Raw genomic sequence first — 27,233 nt, forward strand, 5'->3', positions numbered from 1 at the left:
TAGAATGAGTAGATATATTGACAAGTTAAAATAGACATGCCTTCATGCAGCTCTGCTTTCTTAACTGCCATCACCATAATGATGTTCATCATCCGTCGCTGATTCGGTTTGTGGTTATTATAACCCGACGAAACCACACTTGTCGTTCCCATTTGTCAGTGTGCATAGTTACAAAAAGCCACGCTGGCTTGTCCCGGAGTGCTCGTCACTGACTTGTAGGACTGTCGAAACAGGGGTTTTGTTTTGTTGCTCTGCTTGGTCTTGATGTTGTTGATGATGTTCTTGAACCATTCGCAAAACTTCATCCAAATGCTTCTTTTGACTCTCAACACGCCGGGTTAAATATACTCTTGTAGCTGGTGTTTGTTCGTTTCCTTCTCTGCTCGTGTCTCCGGCTGCTACCCCTGTCCCCGGGTCGAGGCGGGAAGAAATACTGCGTTTCTTGATGCGCTCGATTTCCTCACGGTATGCGGTCTCGTATATATCGATTTCAGAGGCGCCTGGCGATTCGCTGACGATGGGTACCGCGTCGGGATCGATTGGGTGTGTTGTTTGAGGGAATTCTGGGATTCCGTATATAGATGTGTCTGGCACGTTGAGAGGAGGGAGGACAGGTCTTTGTGGTTTTCCACTTGTGCTCTCGTGTGAATAATGGTACGGGCTGTTATCGTACTCGTCGTCGTGATATCCGGTAAATGTTGATGGGCCGATGTGCAGAAATGTTACTTCCTCTTCTAATGGGTCTCGTGCCTGGCCGCGTGTTGCTTCGGACATGCTTCGCGATGGCGTGTCTGCGCGTGAAGATGACGATGATATTGCTGTCGCTGCTGCTATTAGACGCGCCCTGCTTTGCTTATTGTTGGAGGAACTATTATCGGAGCCTTGTCTCTTGGGTGACCGTCCTCGATCTCGTTCGTTAAACGAAGAATCCCGCGACGTGTTGGCCGTTGAGCTCTTGTGGCGAGCCAGTTCTTTATCCTTAAGAATCTTCTTGAATAAACTCAGGCCCTCGGGGCCCTCATCTTCGTCATCCATTTGCATTGGAGGTTGGACTAGATGTGAGTCGTGCTCTTCTCCGAGAATGCTGTGCATCACTTGTTTTGAGGGGTCTACTAGTCTTTTGAATTTGCCGACGGCTTTCATCTGTTGTTATATTAGCTTTCTTCCCTCATTCTCTTTCCTCCCTGTTCTGTTTAAAGTGTTCACTTACCACTGTGAATAGGTTTTCCACACTATGTGTAATAGCTGATACCATTTCTTCCTCCGTGGGCGGTTCAACTACCTGGGCCGTATTTTCTTCCTCTGAAAGCAAGGGATCTTCACCATTTTTGGTCACCCAGGGGTGATTCTGTTCACGTTAGAAGGGCTTAACTAACTTTGACTGCTAGAGTCAGACAAACATACCCGCAATTCCGGCATGGTGATTCTTGTTGCTGGATCCTTTTCCAAAATCCGGTACATTAAATCTTTAAAATCCTCATCCTGCTCGTCCTCCAAATCAAACCCATCGTTGCGAATTGACTCGTATAATTCAAATATACTCTGCTTTTCGAACGGAATTCGGCCGTAGCGCAAACAATATAGAGTTACCCCCATGGACCAGATATCGGCAGCCTTGCCTGATACATCACCATGCTTAACGACGCAGAGTTCTGGAGGAAGAAAAGCCGGTGACCCTGCTGACTTTGCTGTGTACATGTCAGAGTCCTTCGCAAACATTTCGGATACGCCAAAATCAACCACTTTCAATACGTCGTCCGACGTGAGAAGGCAGTTATCCGGCTTGATATCCCTATGAAGAATGCCCTGAGAGTGAAGATATTCAATTCCGAGGATGAGATCGCGGAACCATAATCGACATCTTTCATCTTCGTACGGATCAGATTTTTGCTCTAGTCCGACTTTCATGATAACCCCCTTTTTACACATCTCCATGACCATGTATAGGGAGTCTTCCGTGGGGTCGTCCAAGACTTCAATCAGCGAGACCAAGTTGTTGTGATTGAGTTTCTTCATGATTGCTATCTCTTGTCGAATCAAATCCAAGGGGTGGCCGCTTTGCAAGTCGTCCGTGCCGGAGGGATGGCGATGCAGGGGTGAGTTGAATCCGGTACCTGGGCGCTGTGGTCTTCGAAGCATATGAGACTGCTGTCGTTTGCGCAATCGAGCCTTGGAAAATTCCTTGACGGCCTGGGTGAATCAACTGTAAATTAGCAGATGCAAAGCGCCAATAAAAAGTACGGGAGGGGAAGGGGCCCAATCCTCACGTATTCGTTGCCATATTGATCCACTGCTAGGTGAACTGCGCCAAACGAGCCTCGTCCAATCTCCTGCTTAATTATATACTGGTTGATGCGGTGTTGCGCACTGCCGTCATCTTGACTTGTTGTGTATTCGGAGTGAGCATTGAGTGTTTCCTGCGACCAATTGACCGGTCAGCAAAGCCACTGCCGCAGCGCAAAGGAGCAGCACAGACCTTGACATGGCGTGGCGCAGTCGGCTGGCGATGTTGGTGTCGTCTCGGGCTATCGTAGGATGAGGAGGACCTGCAGGCTGGCGGTTAGTATTGAACCGAACCAAGTCGAAGAGTCCAGGCGCGGGGAGACAAAAAATTAGCTGCATATGGAGATCCACATACGTTTGCCTCACGGCATTATAGGAGGAGTTTGTAGCAGTGCCGTCCGTCTCTACATCTGAGATCCGGCTCGGACTTGTTGACATTGGAGATGCCTCCATTCTTATCGCGAGCTATACAACTGGACACGGGAAGGAGCGGAGGTGTCTGGGAGGCAGGGAGAGCAGGGAGGGTTTCAAGTCTGACAAAATAATGGACGAGAGAACAGCAGAATTACCAGCTGCGTAATAGTTATAAACTGCCGAGGAAGGATCGCGAAGGAAGACGAGAAAAGAAGCACTTATCCAGAGTGAAGCGGGGAGTCGTCGAATCCACTGTATCCGCGTATTATCACCGTATTGTATATTTATGCCGCGGGGTCCACAGCACCAGCTAATCCCCGAGATATCCACGAGAATAGAGCGCTCGGCGCTGAGGACGGTGCATAAAGGTGCAGGCTTGCATGTCGAATCCCTGCCGGCCAGCAGCTTCTGACACAAGATGGTGCGCTGGCAGGCTGGGAGATGCACAAGGCTGAAGAACGTGTATTTTATACCGCAACGGTCGGGTGCGTATTTGGTAATACTCGGTATTGCTCCGACAAAATTAAACTATCGCACCTCAGCCAATCAGAGCAGCACCTGCGGCCGAGGCTGACTCCACCCACCGCCTCACCGCCTTCGACACTTCCAACATCCACGTCGCCAGAATAAACAAGACAAACAACGTCCTTCCTGCTCGTCGCTCGTCGCTCTTCTGCTCTCTTCAAGATTCCAAAATGACCGTCTACTCTTTCTACATCTTTGACCGCCATGGTAAGCTTAGTGCTTATTCTTTCGCATGGCTGTGATCCCAATTGACTGACCTCCCACAGCCGAGTGCATCTACAAACGTCGCTGGCTACCTCGCCCTACATCAATCAGCGGCAAGGTGTCTGATATCCAAAATCCCAACAATATCGTAGCAGCTGCTGGTCAGTCGCCTCGCAGTGCCGATGATGACGCCAAGTTGATTTTCGGAACGGTCTTTTCCTTGCGCAATATGGCGCGCAAGTTGGGCGGAGAAGATGATAGGTAGGGTTCTATGCGTTTGCTGCCGAGATGCATATATACACAGAAAACCTAACCAGTTCGGATAGTTTTATTTGCTATCGCACGTCACAGTATCAATTGCATTTCTATGAAACGCCAACCAACATCAAGTTCGTCATGCTCACCGACACGAAATCCCCGAGTATGCGCATTGCGTTGCAACAGATTTATGTTAATCTCTATGTCGAATATGGTGAGCTTGATATTCAACTTACGGTCTTTGAAGCATACCTGCTAATCAGCAAATGCCGCAGTGGTCAAAAACCCACTTTCTCCTGTCGAGCATCCCGGTGGAATCGGAGTTGATAATGAGCTCTTTGAAGAGTCCCTTGAGCAGTTTGTGGTACGTGATTTTTTATTGACTTTCTGGCTGGCGGCACCTAACTAGTCGACATAGACTCGTGTGCTTTCTTGAAGCAACTTAGTTCAATGTTCACGCCATCCATCGCTGCGCCGCATAACCAGGGTGGTCATACGAGAAGCAGTCTAGTATCGCACACGTCACGCTGTGAAGTCCATCGTGGCATACTGCCGCTGCTTGCAGTACTTGCCAATTGAGGCTAATAAACGGAATATCCGTTAAAACATTGCGAGACGAGACAAGCGAGCGTCTTGCAGGCAGTCCGCGGTCTCGTTCCAGCCAGCTTTGGAATACTCCTTATCGAACCCGGTGTTATGCGTGGGTCGCTACTCCATTTTGTCCCCTCAGAGACAGGCTATCTAACAAGTCTCTTATAACGAACCTGATCCTTGCCAGCCATTGGAAGCAAGGCCTGACCAGAAGATGTTGGGAGAGGATGTTGTCACGTGATTAAAACCAGCTGTGAAACAAGATTAAAACTTTGGCTCCGTCATAATGCCCCGTTTGACTGCGCAACGGTGGGGTTCGGGTGGTTGCCCGGTATTGACACAGTGCGCCTTTTGGGATGAGGGTAGTGCTAGCAGAGGATGAGATCTGCTCGAATCCGAGCCGGTGCCTTGTTAACATCTATCGGGTTTGAGGAGGATGACGACAAGCCCTTTTCCTTCGAGACGACAACACTTAAAACACTACTACTATCGGGACAACAGAGTCATTCGTCTATACCGATGGCTCGAGTGCAAGTTGATAGAAGGATTGGTCCCCGGAATTGGGGGGGGGCCCGGGGGGGAACAACATTTAGATTGGGTTGCCATTTTCCCACTATTACATGTGACTAACTATACTATACAGAAATGAAAGGATTGGCAATATTTATATCAATCTCAGTAGGATTTACTTGACGATATACGGTAGTAAGCAGGTATGTAGTTATCAGCCATGACTAAGTGATATGCACCACTTTATACTACTACAGGAAGACAGCCAAGAACAATACGATGTAAGGAGCTCCTCTACAACAAACAGTAGTTCAAGCCACCTGAAAGAAACTTTCCACAAGAACAAAGAGACCAGCAAAACCGAGAAAACGCCCGCAAAAACAACGCGCTAAACAAGCATGTCAAACAGCCGCTTCGAAATCCGCAAACTCGAACCCGAGCATGTAGACTGGGCACGCGCAATCCTCTCGCTCAGCAACATCTTCCACTCCCCAGCCTGGTCCAAGATATACCACGAGAACAAAACGGAGCGCTTGTACTATGCCTACAATGCCAGCGAATACCTAGTCCGCCACCAGATTGAATCCGGCTGGTCATACGGAGTGTTCGACAGGGAATATGAATTCAAACAGCCTTCGTCATCTATAAGCAGCCATGGTGGCGCTCTATACTGGGACCGAAACGACAAAACAGCCACAAGCGCCGACCTGCTAGCCCAAATGGATTTCCCGCTGGTCTCCATCGCGCTGGCACTGGATGCCGCTGAGCCCCTGGACCCAGCCCGCGTCGCGTCCCTTGCAGAAACCCTGCCCTTCTATGCACGGCTAATGCAGCGTGTCGACGAGCTCGATGACGGCAGCAAGCGTGAGAGGAGACCGGTTACAGGGCCCAGGCAAGTGATGCTGCGCAACGGCACGTCCACACGGCCCGATTATGAAGGGTTGGGCCTTATGAAGAAAGCGGCGCATTTGTTGATGCGGGATGCTGCCGAGGCCGGGTTTAGGGCTATTAGTATTGAGACGCTGAGTGATGCTGTGCAGCATGTTTGGATGAATCCTCCTGAGCCGTATCGCGCGGTTCTGGTCGTGCAGGTCAGGATTAGTGAGTGTGAGGAGAAGGAGGCGGTGGATGTGGATGGGGAGAAGAAATCGGTTGTGCTGCATCCGGATGTACCTCAGATTGCGACGAGGATTCAGGTTGATTTGAAGTAGCATCTCGTTTTTGAGTGAGAGCTGCTGCTGCTGTGTGTGGGTATGGGACAGCTATTCGTATGACTTCGTCCTTGCTTTTCCTTTTATTGATCCCGGGTAGAATGATGAATAACGCTGAATGAGATGGATTCCACCCGTAATAAGAGAATTACAATAGAAATAAACTAGAATACAGAAAATTGAAACTAGGGATCACAGTCAAAACCGGTCTGCCTGCGTAAAAAAGAAAGCGAAGATATCATCAAGGTGTACAGGGAAATCAATACTCCAATGACTGCCGGCAAAAATCGAAAGGAAAAAAAAAAGGTATTATATACCCATCAAGGACATAGGAATGTGCCAAACCAAAGCCGAGGGCGCCAGTGCTGGTAGTGAAAAAACGAAAAAAAAAAAAAAAAGACATACTAGGGTAGAGAACTGAATCGCATGACAAAACCAAAAATCCCCGAGAGTTAAATCAACGCTAATTGCAGTATCGATTCTTTTGTACAGGATGGCCTTTTTCACTCCGCGTGGAAGGCTAATACCGCCGATGAGGTGTGCCAGACGGCTGTGTCTGTGGCGGAGGAGGTTGGTGTTGATGCGCGTGCGCGTGCGCGTACGAGTGAGTGTGAGTGTGCGGAGGACCTGGAAAATAGTAGGGTGCAGGAATGCTAGCTGAAGATGAAGCTGCAGGGGGAGGCGGAGGCGGAGGCGGAGGAGCTTGATATTGTTGAAGGGGGGTTTGTTGGTGTTGACCTGGCAGGAATCCAGACAGTGGCCCCGGACGAGTAAATGCAACGCCTGGTGGTGGTGGCAGCTGAGGTAACCCTCCGCCCGTTGTAAACACATTTGGAAGACCATGGGATCCAGAGAGAACAGGTCTGGATACTGATGGCCGCGGCAGTAGGAAAGATGGCGGTTGTTCTGCTGGCGGCATAGGCATTGGTACCCTGAAAGAAGCAGCAGCAGCAGCAGGACGTGCGTTGCTTGCCGCATCGGCCAGCGCGGACAAAGCCTGAGAGGGTGCTGTAGCGGCGGACGACAAGGGTCCATCTTCGCCCTCAAAGGCTTCCGCGGAAGCTTGAAGCAGCATCTGCAGGGGGTCTGATTCTTCCTGGCTGATTTCCTTCATCTTGGCCCGCTGCATGAAATCGTCCCAGCTGTGCTTACCCAGCTCATACGCTGCAGAACCTGAGATTTCTCGAACGGCTTTGGAGTTGTAACCCCTCTGAAACCGAGGCTCACCGAGATATAGAGGTTCGTAGTTGATATGTTCCTCCGCCTGGGCGACGACTTCGGCTGGCACTTCTTTGGGGACTTCGACTGCTTCAACTGATTCTTCTTTGGCGACATCGACTGGTGCTTCTACGGTGCCGTCGACGTCAGGCTGCTTGCGAGTCAATATCTGACAAAAGTTTATGAAAGTTGAGTAATAGTGTATGAATGCCTACCTCTGTGTGCTCATCGTCCTCGGCGTGCTGAACTCCTTCCACCATTCTCATGTATTCACCTCTCGCAGCATAAAAATGCTCCTCTCGAATATTTGCATAATTGGCCTTTAATCATTCCACCGTTAGCAACTTCACCACGCAATAAACCTGGCGTTAACCTTACTGCATAGCGTTCGTTAATAATCTTTATTTGAGCCTCCAGTAAACGATCTGCCTGTTCGACACGGAGCCGGTATTCATTCTCCAATATTTGTTCCCTTCTGCGTAACGCTTCCTCAAGTGCCGCCTGCACCTCTTCATACTCAGGTGCCTTGCGGTGAGCATTCTTGTCGCGGGCAAGCCGCTGCTGAGTGCGACCAGCTAGGGCAGTAAGCATGAGTTTCTGCGTAGCTGCAAGCCGCTTCCAACTCTGCCTCAACTCTTTCTGCCTCTCATTTAGTTTTTGAGTGGCTGGACTTGGAGAAAGCGAGCGCTCGCGTTCAATCTCTATATCCGAATCGTCTTCGTTGCGTTTACCTCCCTTCAATCCTCCACGTCCACCTCCTCTGCCTTTGCCACGGACAGAACCGCGAGCCAATGCACCTCGACCTCTTCCTCGAGTGCTACGACCGCGTGTGCTACCACGACCACGGTTACCATTGCCTCTGGTACCTGAGCTGCTGACATTTTCATTTTGAACCGAGCTTGTATTGTCAACTTCTTCAATGCTCTGGGATGCTGCCGACTCTTTGTCTTGGTCCAAAGGAGAATTGACTGTCTCGCTGGCGACCTCAGAGCTTTGGGCATCTTGAGCCTCCTCACTGCCAGTCGCCGAATGAGTATTGGAAGAGCCTAAATGCGCTTCTTCTTGGTTTTGTCCTTTTTCTCCAAGTTTCAATTTCTTTGGAGAAACTTCCGTGGAATTGTCTTCAGACGTGTTCCCCGTCGGAGAGTCTTGAAGCTTTTGCTTACGGCTACGCAAGCCTGCGTTCAAGGAAGATGCTGGTTCTGACTTTGTTTGAGGTTGACTTTCTGCATCAGGGCCAGTAAGGCTCTCGACTGATGTTTGCTGGGAATCAGAGCTGGTCAAAGTGAGCTCAGGCACATGAGTGGCTACATCGTCTTGTTTTACAGTTAAATCATTGACATTTTGAGTGGTCGAGACGGCTGCGGACCCAAGAGGTGACTGCCTAGGCGACAGTTGAGGAGGAAGTTCCTGCGACAGAGGGGAGTTTGCCCGAGCCTTGAGCCTTGTAGAGTATCTAGAAGGCTTTGGGGCCTCTACCAAATTGGGTGAAAGCTTCTGACGCTTTGCATGGGGCTCTTTGGGACCTTTGTTTGCGGTCTCAGTTGCAGTTTTCTCTTTTGAGCCCGAGGCAGAAGCTTTCGATGAAGAAACAGGATTGTTCTCAGTCAGACTAGGAGCCGAGGCAGCAGCAGCAGCAGCACGACTTCGACTGCTGCGAGTGCCTCTGCCCTGTGCTGTTGTGCTAGCAGGAGGCTGAGTCGAGTAGTCTAGACAGTATTTAGTGGCAGGCTTTGGCGATCTCGCTGGCAAAGTGAAGTTCATACCTTCAGTGATTACTGAGCTGGAGCTGCGAGACGCGTCAGCTTTACGCTTGGTACCTGCCATAGCTTGCTTCTGGAGACCGTGGTGTTAGTCCTCAGCAGGATAAACGATGTTGCAGTGCTGGGTAGATGGAATGCTGGCAGCTGGTTGGGTAGGTAGTCAAGTGATAGGAGTGATTAGTGAGGCAGGAAGAAAGAAAGGTATCTCGAGGGGAAGACAATAGAGAGATCAAGCAGGGAATTACGAGAATCGCCCAATGAATGGTACAGCAGACGTGAATAAGAAAAAGTAAAATGGCTGGGAACAACGGCATAGAGCAGTGGAAGCAGTGCCTGACGATGAGATGCACGCACAGCAGACGAGAGAGCACCCCAAACAAAGAACCGGGCACGACAAAGGGAAGAAAAGACCAAAAGCAACGGACCAGGCCAGGGGTTTTGAGGATTGATTTAAATGAGGGCCGAGTGATGATATACAGCCAACCAGAGCAAAAAGCTAGGCTTGCTTTGTTTGACAGGCAGGGCATCCATATCGAAAGAACAGCTGGATGCTATATACAAGCGCAGAAGGGCAGTTTACGGCTCAATATGGCTCGAAGAAACGGCAAAATGCGACTTACCAGCTCGCACTCCCAAAGGGAGGAGGAGGCATGAGGCGGCAGAAACAATACAGCGGCCAGATTGTCAGACACGGCAAACCCGATGGAGAAACACGTAGGAGAGCAGAGTCAATGAGCGCAGTTCTATGCGTGGGTGGATTGAATAGATGGGCGCAAATTGGGGATGATGCTAAGCAAGCAAGCCAGGAAGTATGTATGCAAGCAGCAATTCGAGGGCCAAAAAGGACGACGAAGAAGAAGGAAAATAAAGTGATGTCTTTCTGGATCCGGAGCTAGCGGACCCGCTTATTTACAAGCCCCGTACGGACATGACCTCGACTTCCGATGAGCATACGCGAGTACAAATAAATGCAGCAGTAGACTGCTTTGCTTTCGGGATCATATTACGCATGTGCAGTTTCCTGTATGGACAGGTCCATTCTTTCTAGCAGGAAAAGAAAATCAACGGAACACGTAGATAGAAGCAAAGAAAAGTAGTCATCTCCCAAAAGATTGCTGGGTGGCGCCGGTATTTTTGAGTCACGGCTGGKATTGTATTGTATTTATACTTACTAACGGTTGTCAAGGACTCAAGACACATGGCCGTGTCCTCACGACAGTACGCGTCCGGGCCATTTGTCTTGATTCCCTGAGGTTGAATGTATTGATAGGTGGCCGAATATTGCAATTTCTGCCAAATACACGGACATTTCACTCACCCAGGACTGCCGGAAGACTTGCTCGCATAGGAACAGGGAAGCAATGCATAAAAGCCACGCAAAGGTGATTTAGGATCATCATCGGAGGCTTCACTGGCCTTCCGGGGCTTCCTTGAGGATTATGTAAGTAAAGCCTCCGGAAAACAAAACAGCAGGAGCTGCTCCAGGACTAGAATTCCGGCTGCTTGCACGGCGAGGAATATTTTTATAGAGAACTTAGATCTGTCGGCCAGCGGGTGCCCTAGTCCTGTTGCGGTTAGGAGACCCGCATTGCCACAGATACGCGCATCAAATTTCAATACACAAGATACAACAATAAAATACCTGGATAGGGCGAGCATACATACAATCATGATGATGATGATGATGATGAATATACATGCATTGTAGATTCTGCCATTGACTGTTGGCTGTTATGGGTAAACACCCTGCTTCAATGCCGACGCAGACTCGTACCAAAGTACCAACGTACATCTCACCTAGCGCCGGCCGATCTGTGAAGAATCAAGATATCTCCTTGCAGCACAGGTTCTTGTTTGAAGCCTGGCGCTAGCTGCCTAGGGCTTGGGGTTGCGATGTTACATGTGCATCTATCACAAGCACCAAATAGATAGAAACAGTACTACTTACTGTACTCAAGCAGGCGCTTCTTCATTGGGGGAAGTCGATGCTGAGAAGAACACTGCCATAGTTCGCCAGCAGTGTCTCTGCCACCCGATACGCACTGAGTGAGTCGATCCGGCTTGCATGCATGATCATACTGTACATACTACAGACCATCTCGCATGCATTCTGGAAAAGCCTAAAATGATTCAAGCAGCCCAAACAGGCTAGTCTTCTGAAGGATGGGTAAGCCTGGTAAGGGCGCGTGGGTGCCTGAGGCCTCGAAAGCTTAGTCAGTTCTTGGAGGTGCTCCGAGGCAAGGCAGCCACCGCCTTCCATCATACCCAGAGCTGCTCAACTCTTTGTTCAACCCTGTCTTTTTTTTTTTTCAACCTCCCCATTTCCATCCTCAACACTGTGAAGGACGCTCTACAAGTCATTTCGACTGTTACTGCCATCCATCGACTGCAAAGAAAACTGCCATCTTCCCCCATCGGAGACGCTAGTGAGACTCCTCCAGTGGCGTCAAGATGAAGCTCACTTTCAGGGTATATCTCAACACTCCGCACACCCCCGCCATCCTTCTCATCGCCCGCTGCTAACGGATTATTCCCCGCAGGATCTGAAGCAACAGAAATTCACCATCGAGGCCGAGCCGTCAGAGACTGTATGTGGTATTCCCCGTTTTCGATGCTCAATCCTGCCGTCCAAATGTCCAACGTGCGGGGCTAACGGCCGTGTTGTCCATAGGTTGGCCAGGTGAAGGAAAAAATTGCCCAGGAGAAAGGATGGGAGGCTTCTCAGCAGAAATTAATCTACTCAGGTGTGTACATCGTCATGTTCCATGGGGAGCATGCATTTTCATCCGACTCTTACCGTTTTTTGCCCCCCACTCTTTCTATGCTACGCTCACGGGCTGACTGGGACTAGGCAAAATCCTTCAAGATGCGAACACCATCGAGTCATACAATATTGAAGAAAAGGGATTCATAGTTTGCATGGTTTCGAAAGTATGCAAATCTATCTCTGAATAATTATTCCCCCCCCTCTCTTTTTTTGTTACTAACATCCGCATCAGCCAAAGCCCGCTGCTGGAGGACCGTCCACGCCAGCCAAGGCAGCGCCAGCTGCAACTCCAAAAGCCCCTGCTCCCGCCCCTGCCCCATCCGCTGCTCCAGTTCCTTCAACTCCTACTCCAGCCGCTCCAGGAGCTGCTGCCACAACTTCGACCGCTGATGCAACGTTCAATGACCCGTCAGCCCTGCTTATGGGGTCTCAGGGAGAAGCAGTTGTTTCGCAGATGGAGGCCATGGGATTTTCACGAGCCGATATCGATCGTGCAATGCGAGCTGCATTCTTCAACCCAGACCGTGCCATCGAATATTTACTGAATGTAAGTCGAGCTACTAAGAGGTCATCTAGGTTTACGGTTATCTAATTCCTTCTTTCCACTATTCAGGGTATCCCAGAGAATATGCAACAGGAACAGGCGCAACCTCGCGCTGCTCCATCGGCAGGCACTACTCCAGCCGCTGCGGAGGCTACAACAACCGAGGCCACTGGCGGTGACGAGCCAGTGAACCTGTTCGAAGCCGCCGCACAGGCTGGCCAAGGTGGTGCCGGAGGTCGCGGGGCACAGGCTGGTGTCGCTGGAGATGCGGGGGCATTGGGAAATCTTGACTTTCTGCGAAACAATCCTCACTTCCAGCAATTGCGACAGCTTGTACAGCAGCAGCCGCAGATGCTCGAACCCATTCTACAGCAAGTCGGAGCAGGAAACCCACAATTAGCTCAGTTGATTGGGCAAAACCAGGAACAGTTTCTCCAGCTTCTGGCTGAAGACATGGGTGAAGAGGGCGAGCTTCCTCCTGGCGCACATGAGATTCGTGTTACGGAGGAGGAGCGCGATGCGATTGAACGAGTAGGTTCTTTTTTTTCCGACAGTATGAGATACATTATTAACGTCTTCTAGCTTTGCCTTCTTGGCTTCTCGCGAGATTCAGTAATCCAGGCATATTTTGCCTGCGACAAGAACGAGGAGTTAGCAGCAAATTTCCTGTTTGAACAACCAGACGAGGGCGACGAGCAATGATTTTGATCTTTTCTTTTTACCTTTTACAAAATTAGTCTCTTTGTCTGTCTGTCAAATAGTATTCCATATGTTCTTTCCTCTTTCTTCTTTGAACTAATCATATCGAATTCCCATGATGTTTATTATTCCTATTATTAACCGTGATTATGAATGAATCTCCAGCGTGTTTCATTTCTGCCAGTGTTTCTAATTACATTATATGATTCTCATCAAGGCAAATCTCCTACCTACATAATAGCCATGCCTCCATACAAATATTACATACAGAAAAGGAAATAGAAAAGAGTTCCACCCCCCCAAAAATTGTAAATATCCCAAAAGATTCACCCCGGAAATAAAAGTAAAACACGAAGACAAATTCCAAGAGAAAAAGACAAAATATAATATATAAATACTAAAAGAGTATGTAAGCTAAATATTACATCCAATCCGCTCCACGGACCACACCGTCAATCCGCGACGGCCAAGGACACGATATAGAGTGCCTAGAACGCCGTCGTCCCCGACATCGATATCGTCTAGATTCAGATGGTTGGTATACGTCCACTGTTCCGTTAGATGGAGGGACTCGACTTGCTCGTCATGCTTGTTGGAAGAAGTGTATGTATCAAGGAATGTGGCGGAGCGAGGCGCGACGAGGAAGAAGACCCTGTTTTTCTCTTGTTCCTTCTTGTTTGCTGAGCAGCTCGGAACGGTAGACTCAATGCGCTCAATCATGTCGTTGCCGCGCATGCCCATCAAATCTAGCGTGTGGATATCGGCGTCGAGGCTGCTGTTGTCGCCTAGTAGCCATAGCGGCGGCGAGTATGTCTTCCACCAGAAGACGGTTACGTTAGATCTGATGCTGTCCATCATATTGTTCTTATGATCGGCATGATGTGCGTTTATGATCGACGGCATTGCCAGCTGCGTGGGCACTACACCGCCCTGGTGATAGACGCCCATTAGGAAACCAAGGAGTGCATTGAAGACAACCCAGGAGATGAGAAAAGGGCGCGTTTTCAGCGGCCGCATACATGTTAGAAGCAGCGGGACGCAGGGTAGCAAGAAGCGAGGTTCCTGGTGCGGAATGGCGGAGAGGATCATTGTCCCTGATAGCGCGGCGATGGCGCGGCGGTTGTAGAATACGCTTGCCATGGACCGCGTGAATAGGGATAGCACGAGGGCTACCAATGCTGGTCCGAGGAGCTGGGGCAGGTTCACGAGGAAATGCTGGTAGTGCGGGTGAAGGCCATGTTCGGCTAGATTTACGCTGTTGGTGTTGTACAGTAGGTTGTTTAAGGGGGTGATAACGACTGGGTTGCGAATAGCCTCGAGTAGAGAGACGGAGCGGTAGAAGACGGTGTCGGTGAGAATAGCGATTGCGGAAAAGAGGGATCCGAATGCAATCAAGACAGCGAGTGAGAATGGTCTAAAAGAGGAAGATGTTAGCTTGAGGAGAATTGACTCGAAGAAGCACGACCGACTTTTGCACAAAATGCGGAAATAGTTGCAGCCCGGGTATTAGAAGGAATGCCGGGAAAGTGATTCTATTGAAGACGCCGAGTACGACTACTAGCGATAACACGGCGGGGGAGAAGAATACGGAGCGTTTCTGCGAATATGAAGGTGGTCAGCAGATTATGATAGGCATTTCTGATAGTAGAGGTAGATACCTTGTTCTCCACAATCCGCTGCATCAAAACCAACCCCCAAGTGACCAGCAGCGTCTCGAGCGAGTTGGAAAAAGTGTGCGTCTGATACGTCCATGTGACATAGGAGGAGGCCACCAAAACAACCGTGGGAACACGATGTCTCGGAGTCGGCACCAGTTCGTAAACAGCCCAGTCCTCCAGCACAAAACTAAGCACAAACATGACGCCCCGCAGAATGTAGTATATCAGCTCCGGCGGAGGACTGCTCCCCAGACCGGTCTCGTTGTAGAACCATTTCACCAGATTCATGGGCAGACCGTAGACAGGCCATAGAGGGAAGACGCTGCGAATGGGGTTGTCTGAAACAAACTCCCAGGTTAACTGCGAGGGGTAGGAATAGATGCGCCCTGGCGTTAGAAAGATAAATTAGTTTTGAAGTCCCGTCGCAGAGCATCCGAATGATAGTTAGTCGTTAAGCAATGGCTGGACATACCGGCGAATACCTCCAGGCTCTGGAAATGCTCATCGGGATGCACATAACTCGGCGAAAGGGCGAAGTACACCCGGATCAGCAGGAGGAGCAAGTACGCTCGTCTCCACATGATGCGGATGCAGGAGGGAAGGGTGTTTATCTGCAAGTCGGAACGTGTGGCCCATGGACGAGGCCTATTCGCATGGCAGATCAAGCTGGAACTGGGCGCATTCTTGGGACAGGAATAGAGACATGGTTGTGGTAAGGTTGTGGACAGCTGGAGGTAGGACGACAAAAAGCAGCCGGGCCTAAAGCAGCAGCGCGCGACCAGGCACGACGCGTCACTTTAGATTCAGCCATGACGTTGTGGCGGTACTTGTAACACAGTGTGCGTGCTCTTTCTTCGGAGCGAAGGCAGAGTATACAGATAATAATGTAGTCATCTTTGCTGCCTGCGCGGGATCTCGAACGCCTCAGGCCTTGTCAGCCTTGAGCCTTGAGCCTTGAGCCTAAGGCTCCAACTGCAGCCTATCCCCAAACCGGCGCCGCCTTTGGTGGCTTCTCCCTCCCGCAGCCGCAACTTCAATAAGACCTCAGACCAACCCTCAGACTTCAACCCACCGCCTCACAAAACAGACAAACAAGACATCGCCATCAAAGAAGCCATCTTTGTCGGTACGCGCCTTTCATTTCTTTTTCATTGTTCGCTTTGTCAGCGCGCCAGCATAAATCAACACATCCCCACCCCCAACCGCCCCCCGCCATTTAGTTGCTGCTGCTAATACAACCACAGACAGTGAGCTGTGTCTTCACTCCATCGCACACACACATACACACAAACATCCACACTCACACCTGTGAAATAGGTTGTCCAGATCAGTCACATCAAGATGTCGGGCCAAGTTACGCTGCAAAGCTCCGACCAGGTCGATATCACCGTTAGTAAGTCAACCAAATCTCCCTCCACCCAGAGGTAAAAAAACGCTAAAACTCAAGTCCAGAACGTAGCGTCGCTGAGCGTTCCATGCTCATTAAGAACCTGCTGGAGGATTTGGGCGAATCCGAAGAGCCCGTTCCCATCCCCAATGTCAACGAACCCGTCTTGAAGAAAGTCATCGAGTGGTGCCAGCACCACGAGAACGACCCCCAGAGCACTGGCGAGGACGACGACAACCGCCGACGAACCACAGAGATTGACGAGTGGGACCAGAAGTTTATGCAGGTCGACCAGGAGATGCTGTTTGAGATTATTCTGGTATGTCTGCCACATGGAATCGAACAGAAATATGTACCAAATTTACTGACACAGGCGATCGACTAGGCCGCCAACTACCTCGATATCAAAGCCCTTCTCGACACTGGCTGCAAGACGGTCGCCAACATGATCAAGGGCAAGTCCCCAGAGGAGATTCGTCGAACCTTCAACATCCAGAACGACTTTACCCCCGAGGAGGAGGACCAAATCCGCCGTGAGAACGAATGGGCTGAAGAGTAAGCTGTCTGCCTTGTTTGCCCTGCAAGTTACACAAGCTAATTAATAATTCGTTTTCAGTCGCTAAATTACTCTCTTCCTCCCCAAACTTTCTTCTTGACTGGACTTTCACATACACGCCAGCATCTTGCGGTGCAGAATCTTGCTATCGATTGTCCTTCCAAAACGATGTCATGAAACACGAAACGACTTGACTACAAAGGACGGAAAATGTATGGCGGCGATGGTTTGCTTGCGTGTTTGGGCGCTCTTTGTTTTTTTTTTTTTTCCGAATTTTAAATGTAATCTCTTGCTTTGCTGAATGCTTGTCCTCTTTTCCTTGTCATATCGAATTAAATCGGATAGGCGCTTTTACGGGACAACGAAATGAAAGATCCGAAACCTTACTATTTCTATCGTTTCTATCTAAATAAGCACGTAGTTCTATACGAATCATAGATTGAATAATTCATGATCCTAAGGTTTACTCATCACCAGTTACGTAGTCTAATAGATGTCCCTTGTCATACTTTTTTTTTTATTTCAAGAGAAACACGATATTCTTCCTCCCTCAATAGGGAACCCTCGTTTTGTTTTTAAGAAAGGGAAAAAAAGTCATTCATTAAGATAACCGTAGCATCTTCCATTCGTCCACCCACAGACAAAACGCTATGCCCTCTTTTCATTCCTGAAGACATAAAAAAAAAAAGAACAACACACACGAGGGAACAAGAAACAACTGACGGCCACCAAACCATCATTCACCAAAAGAGAGAGAAAAAAAAGAGCCGGGATCATCTAAGAACATAGCGGGAAATCATAGATGATATTATTTGTGGTCGAATTTCCTTCTCCTCTGGCGTGCCATCGTCATGTTTCAGGTGAGGAACAGGTAGTTGTTGTTGTCGATATTTTCAAAACTTCTTCTTTCATTCAAATCGAGGGTTTCACTTTTTTTTTTCAACAACAAATGGAGAGAGAGGAAGAGAGATCATGGGTTCAATTTTTTTCAGGCGTAATTCTTTCTCATGATGTTGCAGGAATAGAGGGAGAAGACAAGAAACCCGTCAAAGGAAGAGCGCCGATTGCTGCTGTGACATTTCCGAAAGGCTTGATGAACATGGACATGAACATTTAGATACCCAGACGGGTCTTGCGCCAGTGGCGTCTCTTGGCGTTGTATCTGTGAGGAGATATATGTTAGTATATCCAAAACGAATCTTTTGGTCTTTGTATTCTTCCGTCTCTTTTGACTATCAGATAGTCTCTTGTAAACGTCGCGTCGCGGATTCTCCTTAGCGATCGGCTCGATATGTAAATCGCCCGCCCTTGCACGAAATCCTCCACGCAGGCTCACAATCGAGATAGATACATATATTTCCGTATGACCCTCAAAGCCCCAACCAAAACCTCGAAGTGGAAAAATTTACCTGATAGTGTTACCGGTCCTGAGACGAATCCATTGAGGGATAGGACGGTTCTGCTTCTGGGCTTTGGCAAGCTTTTGCTTGGTGCGGAAGGACTTTTGGCTCTATATGCAATGAAGAATGGTCATTAGTTCCATGCAATCATATCAAATGAATAAGATATAAAACCAGGACATGGTATATGCTCCTGCAAATGGGATCTGCCATACCGGCATCTTGACTGATTTCGTCGTTCGAGATACTGAACTCAGGTATTGTCGTCAGGGTCGATCGTTCGCGAAAGGCGGGTAAATTTTCGGTTGTGTGAGAGGGCTTCGCTTGGTGCTGGTCACGTGCGACAATCTCTTGGCGCGGGCCCAGGGTTGCCAGTTTGGGTCTGGCCGGGGTCGGGGGCGGATAATATCCGAGCCTGCTGCTTGCTGCTGCTGCCTAGATGTAACGTTTAGCTCGCATTACTCTGAATGCTCGTTCCCTTCGTTTAATTTTATTTACTTCCCTACTGCGGACAAAATACGCATGCGAGCAAATCGCATACGTAACGTCTGAAAACAAGGCCATCCCAAACACAGGGGCGTGCTGCTCATGTTACTGAGTGAGCCCCTTTACTAGCATTTGATTGGAAATAAACGAGCAAAACGAAAAGTCTCGTATATTATTAGTATTAGTTATGCTGCTTCGTGGGGAAGCGAAGAGATAGGTTAGATGCTAGCGTGCATAAATATCTCGATAAGGCTTAAAAATAACCCCCGGGCCAATCGTATCTCTTTACACAGGCCCACTCGCCAGCCCGAGCCAATCAGCGGCCGCTGAATACGCGGGTTCCAGGATTCATAAGCAGCATTACGACAATGACATGCGAGTGGCTCCTGCCCGATTTGTACGCCGCCAGACAGGCCAGGGACCATAATTTCTCTCTCGGGAAACTTTGCTCCCGGGCCTAGCTAACAGCATTTACTCGCTTAAATGGCTGCCTGCATCCCTCGTCTGGATGATCGTTGATCTACTTGTTTAGATGACATGATTGAGGTCAGATCTGCTCGCCCTTGATTCCTCGCGACTCCAGGTATCTAATATTGACGGATCCCGGAGCTCGATTCCTTCCACGCCGCTTTCCTCGCTCATAGCAATATATGATTTTATCTATATTATATATTATATATACGTCGAATACAAAGCCCGCCATCATCCAGCGCGCTGCATTGCGCAGCTTCAACAACTTCGACTGGTCTTACATATGCCTAACTGTGACTGAACGGCCATATGGATCCTAGGAGCGAGGTACCCCCCTCTGAGGGGCAGCCCGTAGAAGCGGTAGCTGCAGCGGAAGAAAAAGTCATATCCCAGACGCAAGAGCGTTTAACAGATGCCTCGACATCAGCTCCTTCAGCTACCGACGAAAAAAACAACGGCGGCAAAGCTGCCTCAGAAGCTGAGCCTGCGAACGAGCTGGAGGCGGCCCTGCGACAGCTCCCTGAAGATGAGAGGCGCGTCATAGAAGAGCAACTACATGCCCCACCTGTCTCCGTCAACTTCTTCAGTCTATACAGATATGCCGATCCTTGGGATTACATGATAATTGCCGTTGCCTCTATTTGTGCCATTGCTGGAGGTGCTGCGCTGCCGCTTTTCACTGCAAGTTTTGAATCCTCGGTTTTGTGCTCTGTCCTTTCTTTGTCAGCCGCTAACTTAGTTTTGATCTTTTACATAGATCCTGTTTGGTCAATTGACAAATGCATTTCAAGGCATAATCTTGGGTACGATGGATTACCATGATTTCCATCATGAGCTAGTTAAAAACGTCCTCTACTTCGTTTACATTGGCATTGCTGAGTTTGTTACCATCTACATCGGAACCGTCGGCTACATTTACACTGGAGAACACATTACGGAGAAGATTCGTGAAAACTATCTTCAGGCAATCTTGAGACAAAATATCGCCTACTTTGACAACCTCGGCGCCGGCGAAGTTACTACCCGCATTACTGCCGACACCAACCTCATCCAGGATGGCATCTCCGAGAAGGTTGCCCTTACAATGACAGCAATTGCGACTTTTGTGACCGCCTTTATCATTGGATATGTCAAGTTTTGGAAACTGGCACTTATTTGCTCTTCGAGCATTGTCTGTCTTGTACTCATCATGGGCGGCGGCTCGCGATTCATTGTGAAATTCAACAAGCTCTCTCTTCAGAGCTACGCTGTTGGAGGAAGTCTTGCGGAAGAAGTCATCAGCTCTATCAGAACTGCCACCGCATTCGGTACTCAGGATAGACTTGCGAAGCAATATGATAAGCTCCTTGACGAGGCTGAGAAATGGGGTTCCAGGCTGCAGATGATTTTTGCCATAATGATATCCGGAATGTTTACCGTCATTTATTTGAATTATGGCTTGGGATTCTGGATGGGCTCTCGATTCGTTGTGGATGGCGACATCCAAGTTGGTCAAGTCTTGACGGTTTTGATGGCCATTCTTATTTCCTCGTTCAGTCTGGGGAATGTTGCACCCAATGCGCAGGCATTCACAAGTGCCGTGGCCGCCGCTGCTAAAATCTATAGTACCATCGATCGAGTGTCTCCTCTTGATCCTACAAATCCAGATGGCGAGGTCCTTGAACAGGTTGAAGGCACGATCGAGCTGCGCAACGTTAAACACAGATACCCTTCTCGGCCAGAGGTGCCCGTTATGGATAATGTCAGCCTATTCATTCCCGCCGGAAAGACTACCGCATTGGTTGGCCCTTCAGGATCAGGAAAGAGTACGATCATTGGGCTAGTCGAACGCTTCTACAACCCAGTCCGTGGAGAAGTCCTCCTAGATGGTCACAACGTACAATCACTTAATCTACGGTGGCTCCGCTCACAAATTTCTCTTGTCAGTCAGGAGCCAATTCTTTTCTCCACGACTATCTTCGAGAACGTCAAGTACGGCCTCGTCGGTACCGATTTCATGAACGAAGGCGAAGAAAAAATCCTAGACCGCATTAAGCAAGCTCTGCAGATGGCTAATGCGCTCGAGTTCGTGACTGCTCTACCAGAAGGGCTGAATACCCATGTTGGCGAACGAGGTTTCCTGCTTTCAGGTGGTCAAAAGCAACGCATTGCCATTGCTCGTGCTATTGTGAGCGATCCCAAAATCCTCCTGCTCGATGAAGCCACGTCAGCACTTGATACCAAATCCGAAGGTGTCGTTCAGGCAGCTCTAGACAGGGCCGCAGAAGGCCGTACAACTATTGTGATTGCGCATCGATTGTCCACGATCAAGACTGCACATAATATCGTTGTACTGGTGAATGGTAAAATCGAGGAGCAAGGCACTCATGATCAACTACTAGACAGCAACGGCGCTTACTACAAGTTGGTCGAGGCTCAACGTCTCAATGAAGAAAAGGAGGCCGAGGCTGTTGTGCCTAATGATGAAGACGAGTCAGAAGAGAGCCACGAAGAAAAGGAACTAGAACGGGCGGTATCTCTCATTAAGATGTCTCGCACAGCTAGTTCCAAAAGTGGAATGAAACCGGACGCGCTTGAAAGGCAACCCACCACCAAATCAGTATCGAGCATGGCTCTTGCAAAGAACGAGCAAGAGAAAGAAATTAAGTATTCACTGTGGACTCTTATCAAGTTCACCTACTCGTTCAATCGAAAAGAAACTCCGTATATGCTCATGGGTCTAGTCTTTGCCGCACTCGCAGGTGGTTCTCAGCCTACTCAATCGGTTATCTACTCCAAAGCTATCACAACTTTGTCTTTGCCACCAAGCGAGTTTGGTAAGCTAAAGCACGACGCCAGCTTCTGGTCTCTTATGTTCCTCATGCTTGGTCTTGTTCAGCTCGTCGTGCATTCGATACAAGGAATAGCTTTTGCATATAGTTCGGAAAAGTTGATTCACCGGGCACGAATTAGCGCTTTTAGATCTATGCTGCGCCAAGATATCAGCTTCTTTGACAGCGAGGCGAATAGCACCGGTGCCTTGACGTCGTTTCTCTCAACCGAGACAAAACACTTGTCGGGAATTAGCGGTGCAAACCTCGGAACGATTTTGATGGTGTCGACAACACTCATTGCCTCTTTGGTTGTTGCTTTGGCGATTGGCTGGAAGCTTTCACTTGTCTGTATCTCCGTGGTCCCAGTCATGTTGGCATGTGGGTTCTGGCGCTTCTCTATCCTTGCAAAATTCCAATCGCGGGCCAAGCAGGCCTATGAAAGCTCAGCTAGCTATGCGTGTGAAGCCACTTCTGCTATCCGCACTGTTGCTTCGTTGACCCGAGAAGACGACGTTTTGCAGCGTTATCGTGAGCAACTGGAAGCCCAGACGAGGAACAGCCTTTTCTCTGTTCTGAGAACGTCCGTGTTATATGCCGCTTCTCAAGGCTTGTCCTTCTTTTGCATGGCATTAGGTTTCTGGTACGGTGGAGAGCTCTTTGGCAAAGGCCAGTATACAGAGTTCCAGTTTTTCCTCTGCTTTACCGAGGTTATCTTCGGAGCACAATCCGCTGGCACAGTCTTTTCTTTTGCACCTGATATGGGCAAATCGAAAAATGCAGCGGCTCAGTTCAAGAAATTGTTTGATCGTCAACCAGCCATTGATGTTTGGTCGGACGATGGTGAAAAATTGGAGAGCGCCGAGGGCACGGTCGAATTCCGAGATGTTCACTTTCGCTATCCAACTCGTCCCGAACAGCCTGTCCTCCGCGGCCTGAATTTGACTGTCAAGCCTGGCCAATATGTTGCTCTTGTCGGCGCAAGTGGGTGCGGAAAGAGTACTACTATTGCTCTTTTGGAACGCTTCTATGATCCGCTATCGGGAGGAGTTTACATTGACGGGAAGAACATTGCGAGCTTGAACGTCAACTCGTATCGAAACCACTTGGCTCTGGTGAGCCAGGAGCCCACTCTCTACCAGGGTACTGTTCGTGAGAATATTCTCTTGGGAAGCAATGAGACCGATGTACCGGAAGAGGCCATCATTAGTGCTTGTAAGAACGCCAACATCTATGACTTTATCTTATCCTTACCGTAAGTTCTTTTTTTTTCCTACTCACCTCGTTTCTTTCTTTCTATTTGTTTGTTGTAGCCAACCTTCAGTAACTAACATCTATCACAGTGAGGGATTCGACACGGTCGTCGGCAGCAAGGGTGGCATGCTTTCCGGAGGACAAAAACAACGTGTTGCCATTGCTCGCGCATTGCTTCGTGACCCCAAAATCCTGCTCCTCGACGAAGCCACGTCAGCTCTTGACTCGGAATCAGAGAAAGTGGTGCAAGCCGCGTTGGATGCAGCGGCTCGTGGCCGGACGACCATTGCAGTCGCTCACCGACTTAGCACCATCCAAAAAGCAGATATAATCTATGTCTTTGACCAAGGCCGGATCGTTGAGAGCGGAAACCACCAGGAATTGATCCGCAACAAAGGCCGATATTACGAGCTGGTCAATTTGCAGGGTTTGGGCAAAACCCAATAAAGCATTTTCTTCTCCACGTCGGTGTTCGGTGTGATTTTTTTACTCTTGTTGAAGTCGCTTATTAGAGAAATACCCACATTCCCCCTATCTCCTGCCATGTATAATCTTCTTCTCATCGTGCCCCTTCTTTTTATTCTGTTGTCCATATATTTAATTCGTGATGGGGCTTTCTCTCCACGCCTCTCATCATCTTGTCTCATCTTTTCTCGTTCATAGAGTCAGTCCCGTCCATATCTCTTCTCATTTCCGAGCCTTTTTTTTTTTTTTTTTTTTTTTTTATTGCGTCAAAAAGACGAACACTTTTGCATTTCATGGCCTTGCATTTCCTGTATACATCTGCTAAGGTTGGCATTATCTCTCCTCCTTGGAGGTTTGCATAGTTTGATCATTGTCAAGCGATCAATTGGTACCTAGGTATCCTCTGCTCATTCACATCTAACATTTTTATTGGTTATTGAATAAAAGAACATCCTCTTTCTCTTTTGGTTCTGGCATCATCCATCACAACCAAGGCTTGGAGCTGATAGTCAATGGTAAGCCTAGTATCCATCTCGCCTAAATACTCTGATCAATCATCGCCATCAACTCCAAACTCCCCCAGAACATCCCCATACCGAACACCGCGCCTGTCAGCAATCAACCCCAGCAACCCCTGTCCCACGTCACGGATCTCATTGTAATCGTGAAGCAACCGAATATGACTCTGGACTGTTTTGGAGGGAGTTGGGGATCTAGATACTCATATCGAATTTTTGCCCCATTGTTGTTTTCAGTATATATCAATCACATAGAGAGCACACTCAAATATTCATTAACACCAAGCGGAAAGAGCAGAGGTAACAACCTTAGTTGCGCGGAGATTTCTTTCAATTGAGCTTGTGTCGATGCAATTTGGCTTTCTATGTTGGAGATTGAAGTTTGGAGAGATTTCTTTTGAGAATCGATCCAATTGATGGATTGTTAGTGTCTCTGTCTCTTCAATTTGAAGAAGATGATGATGATGGTATTGCCAAAAACTCCCAATGATGGGTTATGATGATATCCAAGTTATAGCCATAGAGACTTGAATAGGCTTACACGTCTTTCGTCTGCTTGACGATCCATGTCCCCCTCTTTGGGGGGAAAGTGGTCTGGATTGCTCTGCATTTTTGCGTGACTGACTGCTAGTGTTTGCTTAACTATCGTGAGAGCTGCTCGCGGAAGACTCGGGGAAGTCGGGGCCGCGTCACGCACCAATCAATCACGTTTACGCAAGTCCCCGCCGAGTAGGTAACCCTTTTCGGCCAGCCAACGTCTTCTCTCTCTCTCTCTTTCACCATCACGATTCTCGACTGACGTTCACGCCTGTCAGCTCGTCACTTTCTCGGTCTGACGGCCTTCATCATTGATTGGCGCTGGTTTCAATGAGTACAGATCCCCTCGCTTTGCTACTGAACTGCCGGGACTATTCGACCGCGCGTGCAACTGGACTGCAGCGTTAAGTCCAGGTACGAATACAATATCGACAACCATGTCGCTCAGAACCTATTTGTTGGTGCCTCTTGTGGCTCTCCTAGCCACTCAGACGCTTGCTCACGGTGGCCATGACGAGGTCCCCGAAGGCGAGGCTATTTCTACAGAACCGATAGTGAGTTCTATCCAGGAGTATCATCCAGCCGGACAAAGATTTTTCCTAACGCGGGTTTTATTATAGGACTCAATTTTATGGATACATATGATTTTAATGTCTATAACGTTTGGTGTCATATTCCCATTTGGCATGGTTTTGGGGGTGAGTTAGCACTAGCTTCACAAACATTCGGGATATTCGGGCCTTCGAAACTGACGAGTGATACAATGTAATATCTAGATTACTCGATCGCGATGGCATGTCCCCGTCCAGGTTGTCGCAACCGTCATAGCCGTGCTTGCATATTTTATGGGCCATGCTCATAAAGGACGCCAATTTGCGACGAATGTTCATGCGAAATTTGCCAATGTCTTGATGCTCCTGTTGATTATTCAAGTCGCACTTGGTGTTTACTTGAAACTTCATCTCGAAAGGGGCTTCCAAGGTCGAATTCGCCGGTATTTCGTGATCGGGCATGGCGTGGTGGGCAAAGCGATGCCTATTGTCAGCTGGGTGCAAATCTTGTTTGGTGGCATTGCATCAATGGGCTTCTGTCGCGATGACCATCTCGGTCAGTGTCTTGCACATTTCATTATGGGAAGTGCCTTTATTGCCTATGGTATCGTGATGACAATCTTGCTTCTTGTGGGACAGTTCTGGCTTCGCCGCACTGGCCGAAGTCAGGAATTTTTCGACTCGCTTATCATTGCTATTTGGGGCTGTATCAACACATTCACCGAGCATCGATGGGGCACTGCATGGGTCCACAACGATCTGCAGCACACTTCCATGGGTATTGTTTGGTGGTGTGCTGGGTTGTTGGGTATGTGGCTAAGTCGCAAGAGGAATGGACGTCCCAAGCGCAACCTTGTTCCGGCAATTGTCATTCTGTTGACGGGATATGCCATGTCGGCCCATCCCCAAACCCTACCTTTGAGTACCATGGTCCATACAGTGTTTGGATATACGCTCATGGCGGCTGGTCTGACTCGTATTGTTGAGATCTCTTTCGTCCTCAAGGACCGATCGACTCTCAGCGCTGATGGGTCGGATCCTCACAGCTTCCAATATCTTCCCCCATTTGTAAGTTTTCACTGGTCGTGAAGGATTATACAAGATCGGCTATGGGCTAACCTATTCTCCAGCTTCTATATGCTTCCGGCTTCTTGTTCATGGGCGCCACCGAAGAGCAGATGCAGCTTCTCAGCGATGCTGGCGTTACCCATGTTTCTTACATCTTGATTCTATACAGCGTCGCATTTATTCTTTTCCTCTGTAAGCCATTCACTCTCACCCTGTTCGCAACTAATGTACTAACAAAAAAATAAATAGTCGTAAACATCCTCCTTCACATCTATGCAGTCCAGGCGTTCCCCGAGTCAACCAGCAGCACTCATGGTCAATTCATGCCCAAGCTCCGTCGCGAAGATTCATCATCATCATACACAGTAGTCAACGACGGATTCGCCAATTCCAGCGGCAGCGGCATGAACGGCCATGCTCGTTCACGCTCAGAAGCACAGCGCATCCAAGACGCCGAAGCCTTCGAATTGCAAGGACTCATTTCGGAAGATGAGGTCGAGAACAACTCGAATCATTCTCTTCGCAAGGAAACTGCTGATGATGACGAGGAGGGCGATCTTGCTGTTTCCAGGTAACCCTTTGTTTTTCTCACGCTTTTTTTTTTTTTTTTCTCGACAAATCCCTTCTCAAAAAAAGAAGAAGAAAGAAAGAAAGAAGAAAGAAAGAACAAAAGCTTGTGGGGAGGGATTTAGTGTCATACATATACGGTTATATATAATCTTTATCTCAGGACGTTTCTGAGTATCGATGTACATATTAATATTTCCAAGATGAAAGTGCATTTACATCTGTTTCTGTTGCATAGTCAAGGCGAATTCAAATAATTTCATCTACCCATATCAGACTTGAATAAATCATGTAGATCTAATCCTCAGTCCACGGCAGTCATAATTCAATCTCAAAGACTAATGGGGCTACTACATGTCAATAGTACAGAAGATATCTAGTCTCGCTAGTCTTCAGACACCACTGTCATGCCTATTTTAAGCAGTGCACAGATACTCCGAATACAAATTACTCAAAAGCAAAGAGAAGACACAAATAAAGCCCCTTTCTCAAGGGCAACTACTGTCAATTGATATATG

The 27,233-nt window shown here is 48.6% G+C and overlaps 9 protein-coding genes across 9 annotated transcripts; 6 read left to right on the forward strand and 3 right to left on the reverse strand.

The window, feature by feature from the left end:
- Positions 1–168: 168 nt before the first annotated feature.
- On the reverse strand, positions 169–2,736 carry UA08_02771 (hypothetical protein; the record flags this gene model as incomplete). The annotated part of the gene is made up of 6 exons (XM_020264850.1): positions 169–1,143; positions 1,211–1,348; positions 1,405–2,190; positions 2,268–2,417; positions 2,477–2,546; positions 2,639–2,736. 6 exons carry the CDS (start codon positions 2,734–2,736, stop codon positions 169–171), a joined length of 2,217 nt encoding a protein of 738 aa, XP_020121790.1.
- Positions 2,737–3,115: 379 nt separating this feature from the next.
- UA08_02772 (hypothetical protein) lies at positions 3,116–4,120 on the forward strand (the record flags this gene model as incomplete). The annotated part of the gene is made up of 6 exons (XM_020264851.1): positions 3,116–3,118; positions 3,240–3,429; positions 3,489–3,687; positions 3,753–3,898; positions 3,948–4,048; positions 4,103–4,120. The coding sequence occupies 6 exons, from the start codon at positions 3,116–3,118 to the stop codon at positions 4,118–4,120; spliced, it is 657 nt and encodes a 218-aa protein (XP_020121791.1).
- Positions 4,121–5,183: 1,063 nt separating this feature from the next.
- On the forward strand, positions 5,184–5,996 carry UA08_02773 (hypothetical protein; the record flags this gene model as incomplete). The annotated part of the gene is made up of 1 exon (XM_020264852.1): positions 5,184–5,996. The coding sequence occupies one exon, from the start codon at positions 5,184–5,186 to the stop codon at positions 5,994–5,996; it is 813 nt and encodes a 270-aa protein (XP_020121792.1).
- Positions 5,997–6,516: 520 nt separating this feature from the next.
- UA08_02774 (hypothetical protein) lies at positions 6,517–9,041 on the reverse strand (the record flags this gene model as incomplete). The annotated part of the gene is made up of 3 exons (XM_020264853.1): positions 6,517–7,383; positions 7,430–7,534; positions 7,593–9,041. 3 exons carry the CDS (start codon positions 9,039–9,041, stop codon positions 6,517–6,519), a joined length of 2,421 nt encoding a protein of 806 aa, XP_020121793.1.
- A 2,387-nt stretch (positions 9,042–11,428) lies between these two features.
- UA08_02775 (hypothetical protein) lies at positions 11,429–12,990 on the forward strand (the record flags this gene model as incomplete). Its single annotated transcript, XM_020264854.1, has 7 exons — positions 11,429–11,446; positions 11,518–11,565; positions 11,649–11,721; positions 11,829–11,908; positions 11,977–12,291; positions 12,358–12,819; positions 12,871–12,990. 7 exons carry the CDS (start codon positions 11,429–11,431, stop codon positions 12,988–12,990), a joined length of 1,116 nt encoding a protein of 371 aa, XP_020121794.1.
- Positions 12,991–13,401: 411 nt separating this feature from the next.
- Positions 13,402–15,226, reverse strand: UA08_02776 (GPI mannosyltransferase 4; the record flags this gene model as incomplete). The annotated part of the gene is made up of 4 exons (XM_020264855.1): positions 13,402–14,401; positions 14,457–14,584; positions 14,646–15,031; positions 15,118–15,226. 4 exons carry the CDS (start codon positions 15,224–15,226, stop codon positions 13,402–13,404), a joined length of 1,623 nt encoding a protein of 540 aa, XP_020121795.1.
- A 760-nt stretch (positions 15,227–15,986) lies between these two features.
- Positions 15,987–16,591, forward strand: UA08_02777 (E3 ubiquitin ligase complex SCF subunit sconC; the record flags this gene model as incomplete). The annotated part of the gene is made up of 3 exons (XM_020264856.1): positions 15,987–16,038; positions 16,098–16,351; positions 16,418–16,591. 3 exons carry the CDS (start codon positions 15,987–15,989, stop codon positions 16,589–16,591), a joined length of 480 nt encoding a protein of 159 aa, XP_020121796.1.
- Positions 16,592–19,254: 2,663 nt separating this feature from the next.
- Positions 19,255–23,456, forward strand: UA08_02778 (hypothetical protein; the record flags this gene model as incomplete). The annotated part of the gene is made up of 3 exons (XM_020264857.1): positions 19,255–19,644; positions 19,703–23,010; positions 23,099–23,456. 3 exons carry the CDS (start codon positions 19,255–19,257, stop codon positions 23,454–23,456), a joined length of 4,056 nt encoding a protein of 1,351 aa, XP_020121797.1.
- Positions 23,457–24,966: 1,510 nt separating this feature from the next.
- On the forward strand, positions 24,967–27,095 carry UA08_02779 (hypothetical protein; the record flags this gene model as incomplete). The annotated part of the gene is made up of 5 exons (XM_020264858.1): positions 24,967–25,083; positions 25,306–26,148; positions 26,211–26,340; positions 26,398–26,719; positions 27,080–27,095. The coding sequence occupies 5 exons, from the start codon at positions 24,967–24,969 to the stop codon at positions 27,093–27,095; spliced, it is 1,428 nt and encodes a 475-aa protein (XP_020121788.1).
- Between the last annotated feature and the right edge of the window lie 138 nt (positions 27,096–27,233).

This window comes from Talaromyces atroroseus (genome assembly GCF_001907595.1).
Source record: "Talaromyces atroroseus strain IBT 11181 chromosome Unknown scaffold_2, whole genome shotgun sequence".
Classification (NCBI taxonomy): domain Eukaryota; kingdom Fungi; phylum Ascomycota; class Eurotiomycetes; order Eurotiales; family Trichocomaceae; genus Talaromyces; species Talaromyces atroroseus.